The 19,128-nt window shown below is 34.6% G+C and overlaps 1 protein-coding gene across 1 annotated transcript; it reads right to left on the bottom strand.

The window, feature by feature from the left end:
* Positions 1-186: 186 nt before the first annotated feature.
* Positions 187-15,618, bottom strand: Ptpmeg2 (Protein tyrosine phosphatase Meg2). The gene is made up of 10 exons (XM_070298674.1): positions 15,144-15,618; positions 11,773-12,006; positions 11,601-11,690; positions 11,324-11,464; positions 6,782-7,045; positions 6,276-6,682; positions 5,945-6,184; positions 5,635-5,785; positions 5,342-5,549; positions 187-5,241 (listed from the first exon to the last, which is right to left on the bottom strand). The coding sequence occupies exons 1-10, from the start codon at positions 15,174-15,176 to the stop codon at positions 5,012-5,014; spliced, it is 1,998 nt and encodes a 665-aa protein (XP_070154775.1). The 5' UTR covers positions 15,177-15,618; the 3' UTR covers positions 187-5,011.
* Positions 15,619-19,128: the final 3,510 nt, after the last annotated feature.

Raw genomic sequence — 19,128 nt, 5'->3', positions numbered from 1 at the left:
AATTGAAAATCGCGCAATTAATTAAATTATTTCATTATAGAATTTAATATTTTATATTATAAAAACAAAAAAATTAAGATCTTGGATCAACTTTTCTATCTAAAATAATTAAGTATAATAATATTTACACATCATTTAATATTTTTATTAAACTAGAAACATAATTCCAAATAAAACGCCAAAGTTTTGTACCATTTATATTTGCAATATATTAAATAATTATTAATTAGATACAATCATGTGCGATATATAGTAATTTAAAGTCATATCATTTCTATATACATTTTTTCTTTTGTTCTTTTTCTCTCTCTTTCTCTTTGCTTGACTTTTTCCATTTTCGTAATATTTTAACAATTTTTTCATCATTATGAGAGTCTTAATTATTATATTATGACACAGGTTTAAGATGCATCAAATATACACACAAAACATTAGTTATTTCTTCTATTGTAGCTTTTTTCGCTTTGTGCATCACTTGTCTCACACACAATCTCGCATTAATTATACAAAAATGGGTGACTATCGCGCGTACAACGCACAATATTCCATTCTATCCGTCGATATACCTTGATATAGAGATGTGTAACATCGGTGACGAAATCTTCAAAATCTACAAATATATAGCGAGTGCAAAATAATCGAAATTAATTGTACGGCATAACAACGATAACATAAATTCGCACGTAAAAGAGTTGCTCGCAATTTAAAAAACTTATTGAAAGAAAAAGAGTTTGCCAGTTACAACCTATTTTGTGTATCTTTTACATACGTGTAACATATACATGATCTCTGTTTTCTATAATATTCCTTTTCTCCGATCAATTTTAATTTAGATTTCATTATGTATTTATATTATCATAATGTCGATGCGTTTGTTCGAACATCATTTTCATTCATTATATATTCAAAAATTAAAAAAGGTAAATGCCCAAACTATCCGACAGTTGTAATTAGCTAAACCGATTTAACAAAAACAAAAATTTAAGTCTTATAATACTGTTGAGTCGGTAATTTTAAATTATCTATTCTCAGTTTCAAAGCTCATCACATATATAATGTGACACACTCGAATGTGTTTACCTATTATTCGGTACAATTATATACTCGTTAATATCTCCATAAATAATTATTCTCTCCACGAGTCTTACGGAAAACTTTGGTACCCGCTTCAATGACTTTTATTGACGGGTGCTTAATTCATTATTAAACATTATGTGTATGATGCAAAAAAGGCACACTATAGAAAGTAACTATAAAAAAAATCGCACTTTACATTCAAATTTAATCGAGACAATCTAAATCGCCAAATTAAATATTCATTTTTTCGCAGTACAAAAAAAGGGATCGCTAAATATAGAGTGCCACTGTTAAGAGCGATAGATTTTGTGATATACATCATATGGACCGATAAGCCAATCAATACAATAAATAACTACACAATAGAAAAGAAGATAATGCAATAGATAAAATACATAAACGTAATAACGCAGTAAACGATAATTAATATCGATAACATGCCCTTTATAGATAACCTAAGGGTAAGAGAAACATATATATATATATATGTGTGTGTGTGTGTGTGTGTGTGTGTTTTATATTTATTGCTCTAAATATGCATGCGTGAGTATAATACTTACATACATACATATTTTGTGTGCATGTATATGTATATATTAAGTTGAAATTTCGATAACTTATTTAAACGTGACTAAGCTTTTCTTTTTGTTGCGGTACAACAGCGCATACATCTCGTATAAAATTCGAAGACTTTTTTTAACAACTGGCTAGTTATCATTCTGCTAAAATAAAATACTCTGCAAAACAATCTTTTACAGAGTGTTGGAAAATCCATTTTTAACAAAACACTATAGCAAAAATTTTCATTCAATTCTTTCGCAATAATGTATTAAGATGGGAATTTGGACACCTTTGTGTATGTATGAAATGTACATCTTTTCCAGCAAAGAGTATTCCGCCATTACTTTATTACATACATCGTATCCTAATTCAATGTTAATAAATTATTATATATCAGTTAGTATATATATATATATGTAATGTGTGTGTGTGTGTGTGTGTACGCCTACGTATATGTGTATACACACACACACACACACACACACACACACACACACACACACACACACACACACACACACACACACACATACACGCGCGCGCGAGCGGCCGTATCGTGATTACACCGCAAAAAATTTAACTATTCAGCATGATTAAAAATAGAAATTAGCGTAATTGGCAATGGCAGTACTTGGAAGAATAGAAATACGAATTCTCAGATACTTCTATCGACTATCACAATGCTTCACGATACTAATACCATAATAACCCACAATAAAATTTGTAATCCACAAGACACCGAGTGACCAGTGTGTGCAGGAAACGATTCGTCTCATACATATCGCAGTTTCCTTGCATCAGGTTTCGTATACATTCAATGGATAAATGATTCGAGTACTTATTGGATACAAGACAGATCGGACACAGAGTGTTTTAACATATATCCACATAATACATAAGTTCTTAGCGGGTATAATAACAAAATCAAAAAGCGTAAGACAACAATCAAGAGATATCAAAAGCAGCATTATTCAAAATTCTCATTACATTTTACTGTTTATTTTACTAGAATAAATATCGTATAGAATCAAAGATACACATCTCGCAATATTTTGAAAATGAGACATCTTTACAATCTGAAGATATACATATTAATTGTTTCATAGTTACGTATAAAATCAATGATGTGTTTAAACATCGCGCAAGTTTCATCTACAATGTATAACGAGTTTACATTTTTTTCGTATTCAATTGCGTTCTTTCTCATCATTATATTATAGTATCTGTTGAAGATAAAATTTTTGTATAATCATTGCATGTTAATATTGAGATAATAATTTGTACCTAGATCTTAAAATATCATTAAATGTTTAATGCTCGCAATTATACGATCTTTGATCGTTATAATTTCATAATGAAACATATAATATATATTAGTTGTCAGATGAACAGGAAGTTTATCCGACTAACATAAAATCTTAACTTTTAAAACCTTGAATTCTTTAGGCTTCTTTTTTAGTCGCGTCGGAAACTGTTTAGTCTACAATATGATCCCTGATTAATAATCCCTGTAAAACGGAATTTTTCCGCGCGATTGTATATATATAACCAAAGTTCTTTCTACATACGTATTAAAATTTCGGTTTTCTACACTTGCAAAGAGTTATAGCAGATAATCTTTGGTTACCCAAAAACATCTATTAGTATGTTGTTTATTTTCTAGTGTATTCTATATTTCTGTAAGGCAGAGAAGCCGTATGTTATTATTAATAATACATCTAAATCTCGTAATTTTGAATAATAATGGTTATATTTTGACCACTGTTAAACCATATTTGTCATAATTTGTGAGTGAACTATATAATATATATATATATATATATAATCACATTTATATTTTTCATATATTTTTAAAATTCTATATCTCTTGGTTTCTTCACTTTTAGCAGGATCGAATTTAACTCTCTCAAATAAACTTATTCATAATCTCGCAAGAATATTCCTATGGCCTAATTTATACCATATACTTTTATGAACCGAAGTAGTATGCACCAAACATTTTAATTCAACTGTGTTTGTATCAATATGAGTAAAAGTATATAAATATGAATAAAGTATAAATAATGAGTATAAACTGGACCTATACAATTGTTGCAGGAACACAAAATAATGATTAATATTTGTGGTCAATATATACTTAGTTACAGGGAATCGATCATGTCATTTTACATGAAACTTTTCCCTTTTCGTTAAATATGCACACATAAAAAATAAAATATGCCACACCTAAAAAATAAATATGCAAAGGTCACACATTTCACTGATTTAATATTTCAACCATAAAATAACAGATTATTATAGCATACACAAACTTTATATCAAACTTCAATTTGTTATATCTTCTAAACCAATGTTGTTTACCACTTGATACTGGTGGGGAATTATTCAGAACACTCCTACAATATATCTAAGTGACGATTAAATCGGTGAAGTATTATGACCTTTTATTCATATTCATTTACTTTTCATTTTTTGTTCACCCAGATTTCACGAAATTTATTACGCGTACCGATTATGTAGCTTGGATGCGCAGAAAGTGAAATCATTAAATACGAATTCTAGGCTTTATAGGTAAGGGGGATTATTATTATTAGTACAGCATTGCATGCACGACAAACCTTTCTTCTGTTAATGCAATACTAACAAGAATGTATCACATTTATTCCAAAGTATATTTATTAATTCTATAGATTTCTGTCTTTCCACCATCAAGTTTTATGGCAAAAAAAGTTTCACATTTCCGTGGTTGGAAGAGCTACATGATCGAGCGAAATCATAGAATTCACGCGAAACTTTTCATTTTTTCACCCTAAGGGACAAGTATATAATCGACTCCCTGGTGTACTAAATTATAACACTGAAACTGCATAACACACATTACAATTATAGGTATTCTCTTTATTACGTGATTAAAAATTTAATTTAATATTGTAAGTCCGAATAAATTTTGAAAGATTAGTCATAACTTTATATTCTCATAATAATTTATATCTGAGAGAGTCAAAATACGATACACAGAATTGTTTACATATTTAAATTCTTATTTTACTAGTAAAATACTTATTTTTGTAATTAGTGCTTTTTGATGCACCTTTATATAGAATTATATAGTATTCATCAGAGCCCGACAAAAGGAACAGGAATGTGAAGTTTTCTGTTCGCTTACATTTGACTTTGAGAAAAAGAACCCATCCAATTTTGTAGGAGTGTGGGATGTAACAGCGAGAAGTTAAATCGTTACATCGATGGGAACAATAGCGAAAAATAACTTTCAGTCGTTTATAAGATAGAAATAGGCTATTTTAAGGATACCATATATATCCATACTTGGGAAGAACATCAATCCGATAATGATAGCAAAACTCTCATTTTCTTAATCGGAATCCTCTTCGATCGATGGAGAGAGCACAGAGACATTTTGTACGCTAAGCAGTCCTTTAGAACACGCATATTCCACTAGAGCAACATGGCAAAAAAAGTACTGATCTGGCATTTGAATACTGTAGGCCCTCTGTGATCTGATCTTTTCGACAGTTCCTCGTATGTCCACAGTTCCAGTGTCCTCAAGTCGCGATATGCAAATGTCCAAGGTGCAAAATGTACCTAGAAACGCGCCAGTATTGACGTTTTTTCTTTTTTTCAAAAAAAATACCATACTCATATTCTGAGTTATAATTCTGTTTTTAAAAAGTATTCTACCTACCTGTTCTTCCAATGCCAGCACTGCAATGTACAACTATAGGTGGTCCTCGAGGATGTCCGGCCCATGTATCTCCTCTGCTGGCGAGTAATTTGCTCTGTTGCTGTCTCACCAAAGACAAGAATTGCAATAAAGCTGAAGCCGACTTAGGAACACCATAATCTGGCCATGCCGTGTAAAGCATATGGCAAACCTCTCTCGTCTCATCAGTCTGATATGAAACAAACATATACGTATAAATATATACAACAAAATACATTAATCGAAAAAATAAAATTACATAGGTATATATGTACCTTTGTATTTGTAATAAGAAGCATGGATATTGTGTAATCACGATTTTTATCAACTTCGAGAGTGGTTATTGTAAAGCCACCCACTTGTACATCATAACCCGGTTCCGGATTCCAGTACTGTGTACATTTTGTACGCCCTCTTTCCACCACTCTGAAACAAGAGGAAAAGTGTGATACAATTATATAAAACTATAAAGTTATATAAAGTTTCTATAATGTGATGTACATCGTCAAAACTGTTAAAATTTCATATCAATGCAAGATGTCAAGTTCACTCTGATACTGAGAACGTACAAGTAAAACAATATACCTCGTAGTCATGACAATGACCAGTGTCTGTTGTTCCCAAACCATCCTCCAGAAATCACCGCAAGTTTTCGGAAGAGGACCCTGAGTACTGATAAACGCGTTCTTTTGCTTGTAACCATCGACGAAATTCGCGTTTATGTAATCGGATGTTGCATCTCCATCTACTTGCGAAAGGCAGACTCTGCTATGATCATAGCAAAGCACGTCGGTGTAACGATTCTTTGATTGATTAGATTTTAATCTAGAACAAACAATACCATAGTGTTAATTGAAAGAAAGAAGAGGAGAAGGCTAATGTTTTCGCGCAAACATAAAATATTACTGTTACACACTTTGCATTATTAAATGAACCATCCGGCGGTCTCTGCCTAATTTCTGTATATTCCTTTATGAGACCAGCACGTCCTCGCACTTTTAGATCTGCTACAAGTTGTTCCATAGTGAAAGTTTGAAGCCCGGAAGGCTCGCCGTGAAGGCTATCATCGTCACTAAAACCGGAACTAGCTGAGGACGGAGCCTGAACTGGGGATGGCGCCTCATCGATTTCCGGCCATGCTATCTCACTATTTGCAGTGGTGATTTCGATGTCAGTAATATTCGATATACCATTTTTCACCTGTTTGTTTTTATCGATTATAGGACTAGTCGGAGTACTGTGCGTTGCAGTTTTATTAAGATTTTGATGAACCGTGTCATCCTTCGCCGTGGGTGACGTGGGTGTATCTACTCTTGGGGCGACCTGAAAGCATATAATTTCAAAGTTATCTAGTTGAATAATTTATTTCAAATCGTCGTATACGTGATGTACGGTTAATTTAAAATTGTATCAAGTACTGACCTCACAAAGTTCACCCCCGCCTCGGTTAGTCATGGATTTAAGACAATGAAGTAGCCATGCTTCATGCTGTATCTCCAACGTGCCGCCTAAACGATGTGGTAATGATTCTCGTGGAATATGCAATGTCAATTGAGGAATGGATACTGTGAACACTCGGTCCCTCAATTTTTCACGAACGAATAATCGGAGGATCTTGAAGGGCGCTTTAAACCACAACGGAGCCGTTACAATCAAGACCTTTTTTAGTTTTGCTGGATAACCACCCTAAAATAATAATACAAGTATAATATAAATAAGGCAGTTTTTATGTAAAAAAAATTAAATGTTTTACATATTATTTTTATTTTATAATCAAGTTTATCTATTATAATCGTAATAACATTCATTTATAATTAAGAATTTGATTTATATTATCCATATATAACATAAAAAGTAATAAACAGATTATATCAATATTTACAACTAATTTAAAACATTAAACATGATTATTATTAATTAGAATATTTTTCCATTTTTAACGACGATAAAAATATTAGCAAATAATATTTTAAATTACAATTCTACAAACGTAGTTGTGCGCTTGACCTTTCAAAGACATTGCAATAATAAAACAGTATATATTATATATTATTAAATCGACTGGCAACTATAGATCAACTATATATATTTCCTCAAAGTCAAGGAAATATTTTACGTATGAAAAGTGCACGTAAAATCAGATGCTTTAATCGGATTGTCAGATTATTATTAGAAGAATTAAAGCGCTCCGAAATGAAAGAGATTGTATATCTTTACGTAATCTCTTTTTCCCGCCGTTTTTTTCTCTCATTAATCAGCAAATTGCCTATTAGCGATAAATGTAACGAAGATAACAAACGCGCGTTTTTTCGATTACTTTGTAATGCACACAAGATACAGGAAGAGCCGAATAATTTAACCCCCGCACAGAGGGCGGATGTACCGTAACGTGCCAACGACGTCAGTAGATTACTACCCCACCACCACTGTAGCACACGTAACAGTGGCTACGTATACAACAAACGTCATCGAAGTGCGAGAGCGTAACGAGGACAAGGCACATAACACTAACGCGATCTTGTTCCGGGAAGAAATTTCATCGTCAGTTCCGCAAGCGAAGCGCGTATAAATTTAGGATCGCGCGATCGCGCAAACGTCTCGAATTAGCCGAGACGTACGTTGCATATTCCGCGAGGTCGCTCCGGCCTTCTTTTAGTCGAGCTACGTGAAACATAATCAAACATAATCTGCCGAGTCAGATGTGCTGATTGGCCAATCGATCGATCGACTGACAGCCGAAATTTACCGTGAGCGATTGTCGTCGAAAGCGGGAGGAGAGATCGCAGGTCGCATATCAATAGCCGCGAGATCGCCGCGGCATCAAAAGATAGCAAATCGTCTTCAAGGATTGGCGTATCTTCTCTGGCAGGGACAGGTTCGCGAACGATGGGACGCACGCGACGATTACCCAGGTACCGAGGCTCGAAATCACTGCCGGCACTCGCGGTCAGTTAATCGATAGCGCGAGATTAGTATAACACCGCCGGGGCGCACACTTGACAATTCGCGTCGTCTTCGTTTCCTTGTCGATGAAGAGATGGAGAGAGTTTGCGACGACGTCGTCGTCGTCGTTATGGAAGAACGCTGGCCTCGCACGCGAACAAGGACGCGATCGAACGAACGAAAAGGGGAGGAGAATCAGGTCGTTCGTATCGTATCCGACGAAATGCCCGCAAGGGGGTCACGATGATTACTGACCGCCAGCGTCGCGACGGTTATCCCCAGCGAGGGGATACGACGCACGCGCCGTCGTCCGTTCTACACACGACCCCTTCTTTTCGCCACCGACATCCCTTATGCGAAATCCTTTTTTTTATCGCCAGCAGCGGAGGTGCAGCAACCAGTGACGTATTGCCTATCAGTGTCTCTCAACCGTGGTTTCCGGTCGACCGGAGCGTCACTTTGTATAATTGATCAGTTAACATCGATGCTGGCTATAAACATTTCTGCAGAAACTGAACCTTAAAATCACACAATTATTCGCTAATTAACATTAATGTGTATGACCGCTATTAAAAAAAATATCCAAATGACAAGAGTAACTTTTGATATGCAATTGATAAATTCACGAATAAAGAAGTTCTTCTTATTCTTTTTCCTTTATCTAATCTTTTAATAATTCCTTTTATCACGATACTATAGCACTTTTTTCTTGTTAAATATACTTTTCCATTTATGTTAATTTGCGGATTCGCGCGTTTCCATTTATATTATCGCACGCTATTAAATTGATCGTTATTTATTCGGCGTAGAAAATGCGTGAAGCAAATTATTGTGTGTATCGCGATGTACATACATGTAAATGTCACTGCGTATTGAAACCTTTATAAAAGTCGTCATTAAGCAAATCCCTTGAAGAAGTACGGTTCATTGCGCGATTAGAACTCGATTAAACTGCATGGTGCGTGAAGATCTCACAATTTTACACTCTTTCGATAACGAACGACGATAATAGCTTTTCTAGAGTGGGAAAAATCTAAGGGAGACTCGTCTCGCGTAACCGCCCTCACATTATTTAATATATTTAACGATGACGTTAATGTTATACATGCACGTTATTCGTATACTTTATGACGTCACTAGAGAAGGAAGTTCCTAGGAAACCTTTGAAAGTCGCTCTACATGCTATACTTTGATGTGCTTCGTTGCGTAATTGCAAATCCACTTTTCGCGAAGCATGAACACCCTTAAGCCTTGCTGTTCTTTGAGCTGCACATCCTTGTATGCTAAAAGCCGATTCAGATTTTGCGGCTTGTCAAGGAGGAATCTCAGAAAAACAACGCGATATATAACGAGTATATACCGTATATAGTTTTAAATAAGAAAAACAATTTTTTAAAAAAACTTTATACAGCGTAAAAAATAGGAGAAATCTCTTTTTTTTTATAGATAAAAACGATAAATTATTTAACATTGAAATAAAAATATATATATATCATCACGTAAAAATTGAAATAAGAAACAAATATCGCGCGTTTATCAAATAATGACGACATTAAAGTGACACTGCGTATTTGGAGAGATCAAGAGAATCAGATACATCACATATGACACCATTTTTTATGTAAGTAGGCTGACCGCATCAAAGCATTAACGCGCGAGACTATTTCGACCGACCGGCGATGACTAATTGGGTTAACTTCAGCGATGGTAATAACTATAATGCCGCTCAGAGCCGGACGAAATTGCATATAATGTTGAATGTTAATCGGACCACGCATTTTAGATCACGTTAAAGGCACTTCGTGCTCATGTAATTCGAATAATTATTACACTCCTCTATTCGGAGAAATTTGTCTAAGAACGCGTATTATCTCTTTTATTCATTATATTGTACTATTTATACTTGTGAAATTTAGATCGCGGACGGAACGATAGACACTTTGCAAATTTGTAATTATTATTAATATATATATGTAATGTACATATATCTCCACAATCGCAATACTTTGCGTACGCATTCGTGAGCAAATATTTTCTATTAATAATATAAATTACTTTCTATTAAAATACATAAAATTATATATATATATATATATATATATATATATATATATATATATATATATAACGATATGTACAGAATAAAGTTATTCAACGACGTTTACAAATTTGCAAAACGACGTACCTAAATCAATCTTCTATTATATATTTTGCATTTTACCGCTTAAAATTTAAACAAATAGTGCAGCAATTTTCATTCATCAGATATAATAATATCAGATGATATTATTATGCATGATCAAACATATTTGTCACGTTGGCAGGGATGAGAGAAATGAGACCGTATATCACTATGCATAATGAATATTCGTCGCAAGACGCTCTCCTCTTATTCTTCTCTGACTACAATTTTTTCTGGCTTTCTAACCCCGCTCCGCTTCGCTTGAACAAACGCTAGTCGTTACGCCGCTTAATCGTGTCGCATCGAAAAGTATTACGCATATTTCGAGAGAAAACAGTGTATAACTCGATGTGTAATATACGGAGAAAATATGATATTTTACAATTCCGATCATCCAATAAAATCTGACGCGTCTAAAAGGAAAATACGAGATTCTACATAACACTCTTGCGTAGCAATTTTGCAACAGGAAGCGCTTGAGAAATGTTTGCTGTTATATTATATCGTTGAGAGTAAGCGGAAATAAGCTTCGCGCTTCTTGATTATTTAGGTAAGTCACAAATAGTTGATTGTTCATATATACACATTCTCAGTACTTAAATTTCTATTCGCGCCTTTTCTCAAGCTTCACTTTAGAGATTGCTTTATACATTCGTAATATATTCATCTTTTTTGTCATATTTTTTTTATATGTTTTGTATATGTTGATTATAATTTTTATTATTTATAACAAATACGAAAGCTACAGAGTTAAGTCATTAAACTTTGAAGCCTTCGGACACACCGTACAAATATTATGATCCCTTATTATCTCGATATCAAAAATATATTCGACTTACCTTCAAAAGTGTCAAAATTTTCTGGGACAAGTCATAATCAAAATTCTGATATTTGCTGTCAGACATGTCATAAATAAAAATTAGACCATGCTTCTGCGTTTCTGCACTTTCTAGAGCAGCATCTAATTGATAGACAACACCCTAAAAAAAATAACAAAACTCGTTATTTCAATGTTTTAGATTTTATAAAATTACGTTATTGGAAAGAAATGGAAAATCATATATATATATATATATATATATATATATATATATATATATATATATACACACTTACTTGCAGAGTTGTTTGATGTGTAGTATTTTGTGGAAGATGTAAATGTGCGGTAAAAATAGCTATCGCTGCACCTGTTGCATCTCTAGATGGCTGAAATAATTCATACATTAACTCGCTATAAACCATATGATGACGATCAGAATATATGCATTAATTGACTTTCTTATCTTACCAGAACGGTAAATTTTTCTGTGCGTAGTTCACTGAGTAAAGGTTCCTGAGTAGGATGCAAGATCGCCAATCCCTCTCTTCTTCTAGTGGCTTCGTGCTGCTCATATAGAGCTAAAGCTCGTTGAACCTCGAACTTTCGCGCCGCTAAGAATTTTAACGCTGTGCTCCAGGATACCGGCCCAGCTCGTCTCCCAGCTCTACATTTATTCACAGCTTCTATAAATTCCTTTGTAGCCTGAGAAAAAATCATATTATATACACATATATTTTCATACTTGAGAGAAGAACGTCTTACATATGATTAATATGTATATAAACAAATTTCAATTTATATATAATAAAAGAAGAAAGAGAGATTTTATATAATACATATTTTTATATTATCATAGATCAAGTATTTTGTATATTTTTTGTTATTCTTCATAATTTTCATAAAAATTAGAATATTTATATAAACAATAAATATTAATATTAGTAATCAACGGAAAAAAAATTTCTCTATCAAAGATATATTAACACTCTTCCAGTATTTAAGAAGGCATTCTTCTGTTGTTTTTTATCTTTCATCTTTATTATATTCGCATTGTCGCAAAAATGGAGCAAATGTAATTATTCCATGAATAAATTATCACTTGTTGCTGAAACACCAGCGCTGGATAATGTAATGTGCATTGGGTAACAAAATCCCGGTCATAATCGTTCAGCATCTTACATACATCGTTGCACAATGTCAACCTTGAAAACGACGCTTTGCATTAGCGGCGCGCGCGAGCAGGAAACGGCGAATTATAATCTTTATCAGAGCGATCCGATCGAGATGTGAACGCAACACGCGTGCGTATCTCGATTATTCGTCGGCTCATCGATTCGTCATACATGATCTCATTGTATAGTAAGAGAGAGAGAGAGAGAGAAAGAGAAATTACTTGACTTATGAATTCCGAAACCGATATAATTTCGTCGACTTGAAATTTCGATGATGCCAAACATGCGGAAATAATCTTATCGCGATAACGGAAACGCAACGTAAACGCCTAATTCTAATTCTTCCATATCGGCAAATATCATCGAACTCGTACCGAAATTACACACAATATTTTTATACTCTCGCGATCGATTCTCAGTCGCACGAACTGTTGATAGGATGGTACGAGACGATGTAATTGTCGATACCATCGTAATATACGATGGCGACGTATCATTTTTACACTATTAAAACGTGCAATGACCGTGGACGACAATGAGTGTATATATACGCATGTACGGTATACTACCGATACAACTTCCGGTGTCCGGCTACCTCCCCACCGGTCATTTCCGTTATATACCAGCCGGCGGGGACCAGCCGGCAAAGTAAGTGGTATTGGTCGGTCTATGTGTTAGAGAAAGAGAAAGAGAGAGAGAGAGAAAGAGAGAAAGAGAGAGAGAGAGAAAAGCCGAGGAATTTAATACTGTAAACTCTCTCGATATACCTTTTTGCAGCTCGAATTTTTTATACGCGAATCACTTCGCATATTGAAGAACGAATCGACGCGAATAAACGATGTTTATTTCATTTATGACATAGATATTATTTCCTTTCCCTCGCACATTATAGGGATGAATATATCCAGATGTACAGTACGAACAGATTGATAATAAAATTCACCTTTCATTAAATTTGCAATTATATCGTAATTAAAAAATTGTATAAAAAAAAAAAAATTTTTTTTTTTAAATTTATAATTTGTTTAAATACATAATAAAAAAATTAATAGATCTGTTCCTTTCTCTCTCAACACATTTTCAGGGCGCGTTAAGAGAAATTCGCCGCATTTTAAAAAACTGATTACACAAAAATTAACGTTAAACGCGATTTAATGTAAATTTTCCGACAAAATGACTACGTTATAGCAACGAAGAAAGAGTCAAGGGATTCGTAATCGATGTTAATTGATCATGGCTGATCGTCGTAATCGATCCTTGACGTGAAACAGACGGAACTATCATTATTAAAAGGCGATTATTATTTATCTCCGTTAACGAGATGGTTCGTTCGCTCGATATATATGCAATTTAATGGCAGACCGAAATTTAATACGACGGATCGATACGCGGGAAAATCTCTTTCTCGGAGGAAATATCTCGTTGTATCCGCAAATCGAGTTTTACTGAGTTTGTTAAAGAGAATTTATCAGTGTATCGATGTGATGTCGCCGCCATCAGTTATATTGTTAAATAGACTCGATCGATTCCAATAGCAAAACTAATCAATTTAATGTAAGCTTCAACAGACGTACATTATTGATACGTATAGATTCTTTACTCTTGTCAACTCTTGTTGATGAATGTTCATTATTGATTTAAAACATCAGCTGGAACAATCTTATAAATTACAAACGAGAACATTCGTGATATGCCAAAGCAATTTTTATATCGTTTCTTAAGCAAACAGAGTTTCTCTAGTAATAATAAAAATCTTCTCAATTTTTCCGTGAGAAAAAAAATAATCATAGATTGAGTTCTTCATCGAATCGCAATATGTATCCCGTTTAACATCTTATTGTAAAATCATATGTATATAACGAGGTGATTTAACATTACTCGCATATTTCGACCGCACCCGTACGTAGAATTTAAAAGACTCACCGGGTATTACATCGATGTGAATTTTTTAAGCGGCGGAAGTAGTCGCGAATAAAGCACGTACCGTTGGCTATCATCGACTCGCGTCGCACCACGTTTAATAGCAGTTTAAAATAGTCGAAATTTCTCAATCGGGACGCGTGGACGTTCCCCCCCCCCCGCCCTCCCCCTTTCCTCTCGACTCCCAAAAAAACCAATTACCGAAAACACGAGCCATTATTAACACCGTGTTGCGTCGAGACGTTCAAATTTCCGGCGAGCGATCCGGTAAATAATCGTGCGTCGTGTTTACAATCGTTATCGCGCTCTTTTAAAACGTTCGCGAGATAACAACGGGGGTAAGTAATGTTTACATTCTTTTACACGAGCGCGCCGAATCGATTTCAATAATTGAACTCGGGGAACCGATAACCGTACGTGAAAATTGATGCGATCGGTAAAATACATAGAAGCGCGAGATCAGAGATTGATCTCCGACGCTGATACGAAAGGAAGGCGAGCGACGATCGCCGCCGTGGGTCCACGAAACGTCCATTGTCACGAACAAAAACATAGAGAGCAATTTCGCGTATCGCGAGAATCACGGGAATCCGAATTTCTCCGGGAAGCCGTCGCGCGATTCGCGACGTCCCGTCTCGAAGGGATCGGCTCTTCGAATTCCGGAGCCTCGGGAAATCGGGGGCGCAACAGGCCGCGATACGAAGCAGCGTTCCTTCGTTTGACGTACGTTTGACAGAAATTACTCACTTGCTCCTGCTCGACGGTTAACGTGGCTGCCATTTTGGCTCAATACACTGATATGTACGAGGTGGATCGCGGCACGGCGCAGCGCAGAGCGCGTACTTGTATCAATGCCAGTCCCAGCGTCGCGTACGTTCGTCCACGAAGGCGATCATCTTGTCGTTCATCAGTTGCGCGATGTACTAATCGTTACAGAGCACAGCCACCCTCGATGGCAACGACAACGATAGCGGGACGCGATAAACAATCCTGGCACGCGTCCATCATCCTATCGCTCGCACGCACTCACACGCACTCGAGATGCAATTGTGACAAGCTTCACTCGTTAGGCCTGAAGTCACCTCTCCTCCACCTCCCCTCTTCTCATCCTCGAGCACCGCCATCTTGAAAGCACGTGTACGCGCGCAGACGCAGACGAAGCGACGCGACACCGGCACGATGTCTTGGCTCATATCACATTCGTGAAAGTTTTATTAATTAATAATTAATGATAGTCCTCTATCTCTCTCTCTTTTTCTGTAGTAATTATAACGAGAAATTTTTTTCTGAGAAAATGGGATATTATGCAAAAAGTACTTTGCATGAAAAATCATTATGTTCGATAAAGAATAAAGAAATAACAAATAAATATTTAACAAATTTTTTCAAGATGAACTATACTAATCGTATATGATTTCATAACGAATACGTTACGTAATATTATAGACTAAATACATGCATTATAAAGTTATATTCAATGTCATCTGTTACACATGATAATTCATCAGTAGATATTAATGCCAATATTTTTCTCTGTATTGTAACACTAACATTAAATATGTCATTTATCATTCTTCATTCGATATATGAACTTAATTGATATGATCATGTAGCAAGATTTAATTTCATTGTTCAACAAGATACAACATAATTATCCATTATCACGCCACTTTATCGAATAAAGATATTTATAATTAAATCTGAATTTGATTGAAATCTATGATTTTATACTCTTTTTCGTGTATATATATATTTCTGTCTCTCTTTTTGCGCAAGGACGAAGATTAATTCTTCATTATATTTTACAATTATATTTTACAATCTCACCATTACAAAATTTGAAAATTTCATTTTTCGATAAAGATATAATTAGGCATATTTTTATTTTGATAGAGTAGGAAAATCTGGAAAAAAAAAATGACAATGTTGAAATAATAATAATCTTGTAGAACTGATCAAAATAATTTATAAGCAAGTTGAGCTTGAAAAATTTTCAATTATCAAAATTCATTATTTATCTAATGGATTTAATAGAATCTCGCAATAGCTCTCTTAATTCTCAACCAAGTTTAATTAATAGAATTGATATTTAAAAATTCGCTCAATTCAAATTCTCTCTTGCATTTTTACGGAAAAGGCATCACTTATGCACCTACTACAAGAAACACTGTAAAACTCACCCATCCATCTTACGGATGAACATTTATTCGAGGGTTGAGAGACGTAATGATCCAACGCCGGGCGTTTCGTAATATAAACATTTTTCTTATTCAAACGTATGTTCTTACATTTACACAGTACAAAAAATTATACTCAGACCTGCCGGCCCGCGGTTCATAACTGCTATGACTGGGGGCGACCGGTGATTGATAGGAGGGAGGTCAGGAAAAGTAGATAGGTAGGTGATAAGTAGTTAGGGTGGAACTTTTTCGGGGATGGATACATATCTCGTATAGGATTCGAAGGTCTGTACATTGTTATACTATCCATTCGACTCCGCCCCCAATGCACGGCCCCATGTTCTCCCAATCTGTCACATTTTCACTGGATTACCATACGCACACGCAACAACCTTTTCTTCTTTTTTCCCTCCCTCCCTCCCTCTCTCTCTCTCTCGCTCTCTCACTTATGCACATTCGTTCTGTCTCTTTTCCTCGTTCGTTTAAACATCGTTAACTCGTTCTGTTCTGATTTCTTTTTTTTCCTTTTTTTTTTGACCATTTACACTCGCGCGCTCGTGCTCGTACTCCTTTCGGCATATATTTAGCAACATTTAAATATCGTATTTTCCGTAATAATTAATCGTAATATGATAATATAATAATTATATAATAATGGCATAATAAACTATCTATCTACGCGTGTGTATAAGGTGTAATTTTTTCGTGTTTCGTAAAGATTGTGTGTATGTGTATTTCCTTATCATTACAAGTCCTACACTCTTCTTTCATCTTTTTCGTATTTATATCTGTATACATATACGGATGTGTGTGTATATATATATATATATATGTGTGTGTGTGTGTGTATATATATATATATAAATGTATGTACATACACGTAGCAAGAGAACAAACAATAGCGTCTCGTCTGCAGCAATAATACATGGACATATGTCTTTCTAGAACTTTATACATTGCCATTGTGAAGTTAGTACTTTTGTTGTTGTTTTGTTGTTTATAGTTTACACAATTCTTATATTCTCTTACTTATCGACACTAAGATATTTAAAAATTTATTCGTTAAATATTATTTAATCAAATCGTTGTATGCTAGACGAATGTTGAGATCAAAGAACTTGCGGATTTTAGGATGCCAGTGATATATTTTTATTCTTTTCTTTTTTTCTGTTCATTCTTTTTGTTTACACGCTCGTGTTAATTATATCAGCCATATAATAAATTAATGATCAATCGATGCGCGTAAATCGCGCATACTCGACAATATACATTATATTCGAATCGAGAATTGCTGTCTTATTATAATTGTCACGCGTCATAAATTATGAACGCAAGTATATCGAAAACATTCTCTCATCATAATTGATTCGCGCTATAAAACAAATTCCGCGAAAGGAAACGGAAACGACAGCAGTTTTCGAATCGTTAATGATAGTGCGAATAATCGGAAATACTTCGTGTCATTCGCATAAACTATTATTATTGAAATAATAGAAACTCGGCCTGTCATCTCTGTAAATTTTGTGTGACTAATTATTTTTCTTTTCTGTGTTACTTGTTTTTCTTTTTTCTACTTACGCATATACGCTTACACAAACGCGCGTACACTTAAATGTCCTACGTCGTTCAACATTGGCACTTCAAAAGTCGTTATCCTTTTTCTTTATTTTTTAATGTTACTGCAAATGTTTTCTTATTTGTTTAGCGTATCGTTACAATATAATTATGTTATCGCTGTCTTTTGTCGATTTGTATACGCTTTGACAAAAATAACATATTCATCTTATCAATATCCCCGTTTACATTACAGTCACTGGGTCACGACAGCAATAAAACGTACAATTCAACGATCTGTTTCACATATTCGCCATTATATCTTGAAAAGTTAATATCGAAGAAATTATTGTATTCTTTTTCTCGTTTTGATGTCTTCTAATCGAAGTGACACACAAAACTTGTAGCAATACCCCGCCGTTCACATAACCGATACATATGTCGCTATTGGAAAACAATATGCCTCTAAAGATCGAACGCGAACGATACGAATTAATTACTAAAAGTGCGAAAAGATTTACCTCTTATATTATCGTCGAACCGATTAGTTAGGCAGTGTTTTTATCCTTATGCCCTTGTCGCGTGGAACATAAGAAACTTAAACGCGAATACGTATCGGCTATCTCTGGCCGGGACTTTAATCAAATACCGAAAGCACCAGATCACCAGAGCACACGATTAAATGGATCCACAATTATAGCTCTGATCCAGCTATATAATAATATATGATCGGACATCTAATTGCACAAAAGTACTTCTAGACAACCCCTTTTTTTTCTTCCTCCCTTCTTCTCTCTGGTAGTTGCTAGTAAAATTCATACACAAAAATTCATACACAATATTTCACAATTATCTACATTTATATAATATAGACAGTGTGTGTATTGGATACAGGCACGATATAATTAATTACAAATAATGTATACGATTCAAAGTCCGTCTGGTATCACAAGTAATGGACGCGGCAACGTTTTATTTATGCGCAATCCGGCTCACGA

This window comes from Polyergus mexicanus, unplaced genomic scaffold (genome assembly GCF_030449975.1).
Source record: "Polyergus mexicanus isolate NDT 795.1 unplaced genomic scaffold, iyPolMexi1.0 SCAF_7, whole genome shotgun sequence".
Taxonomy (NCBI): domain Eukaryota; kingdom Metazoa; phylum Arthropoda; class Insecta; order Hymenoptera; family Formicidae; genus Polyergus; species Polyergus mexicanus.
This window is presented reverse-complemented; position numbering and strand designations above follow the sequence as displayed.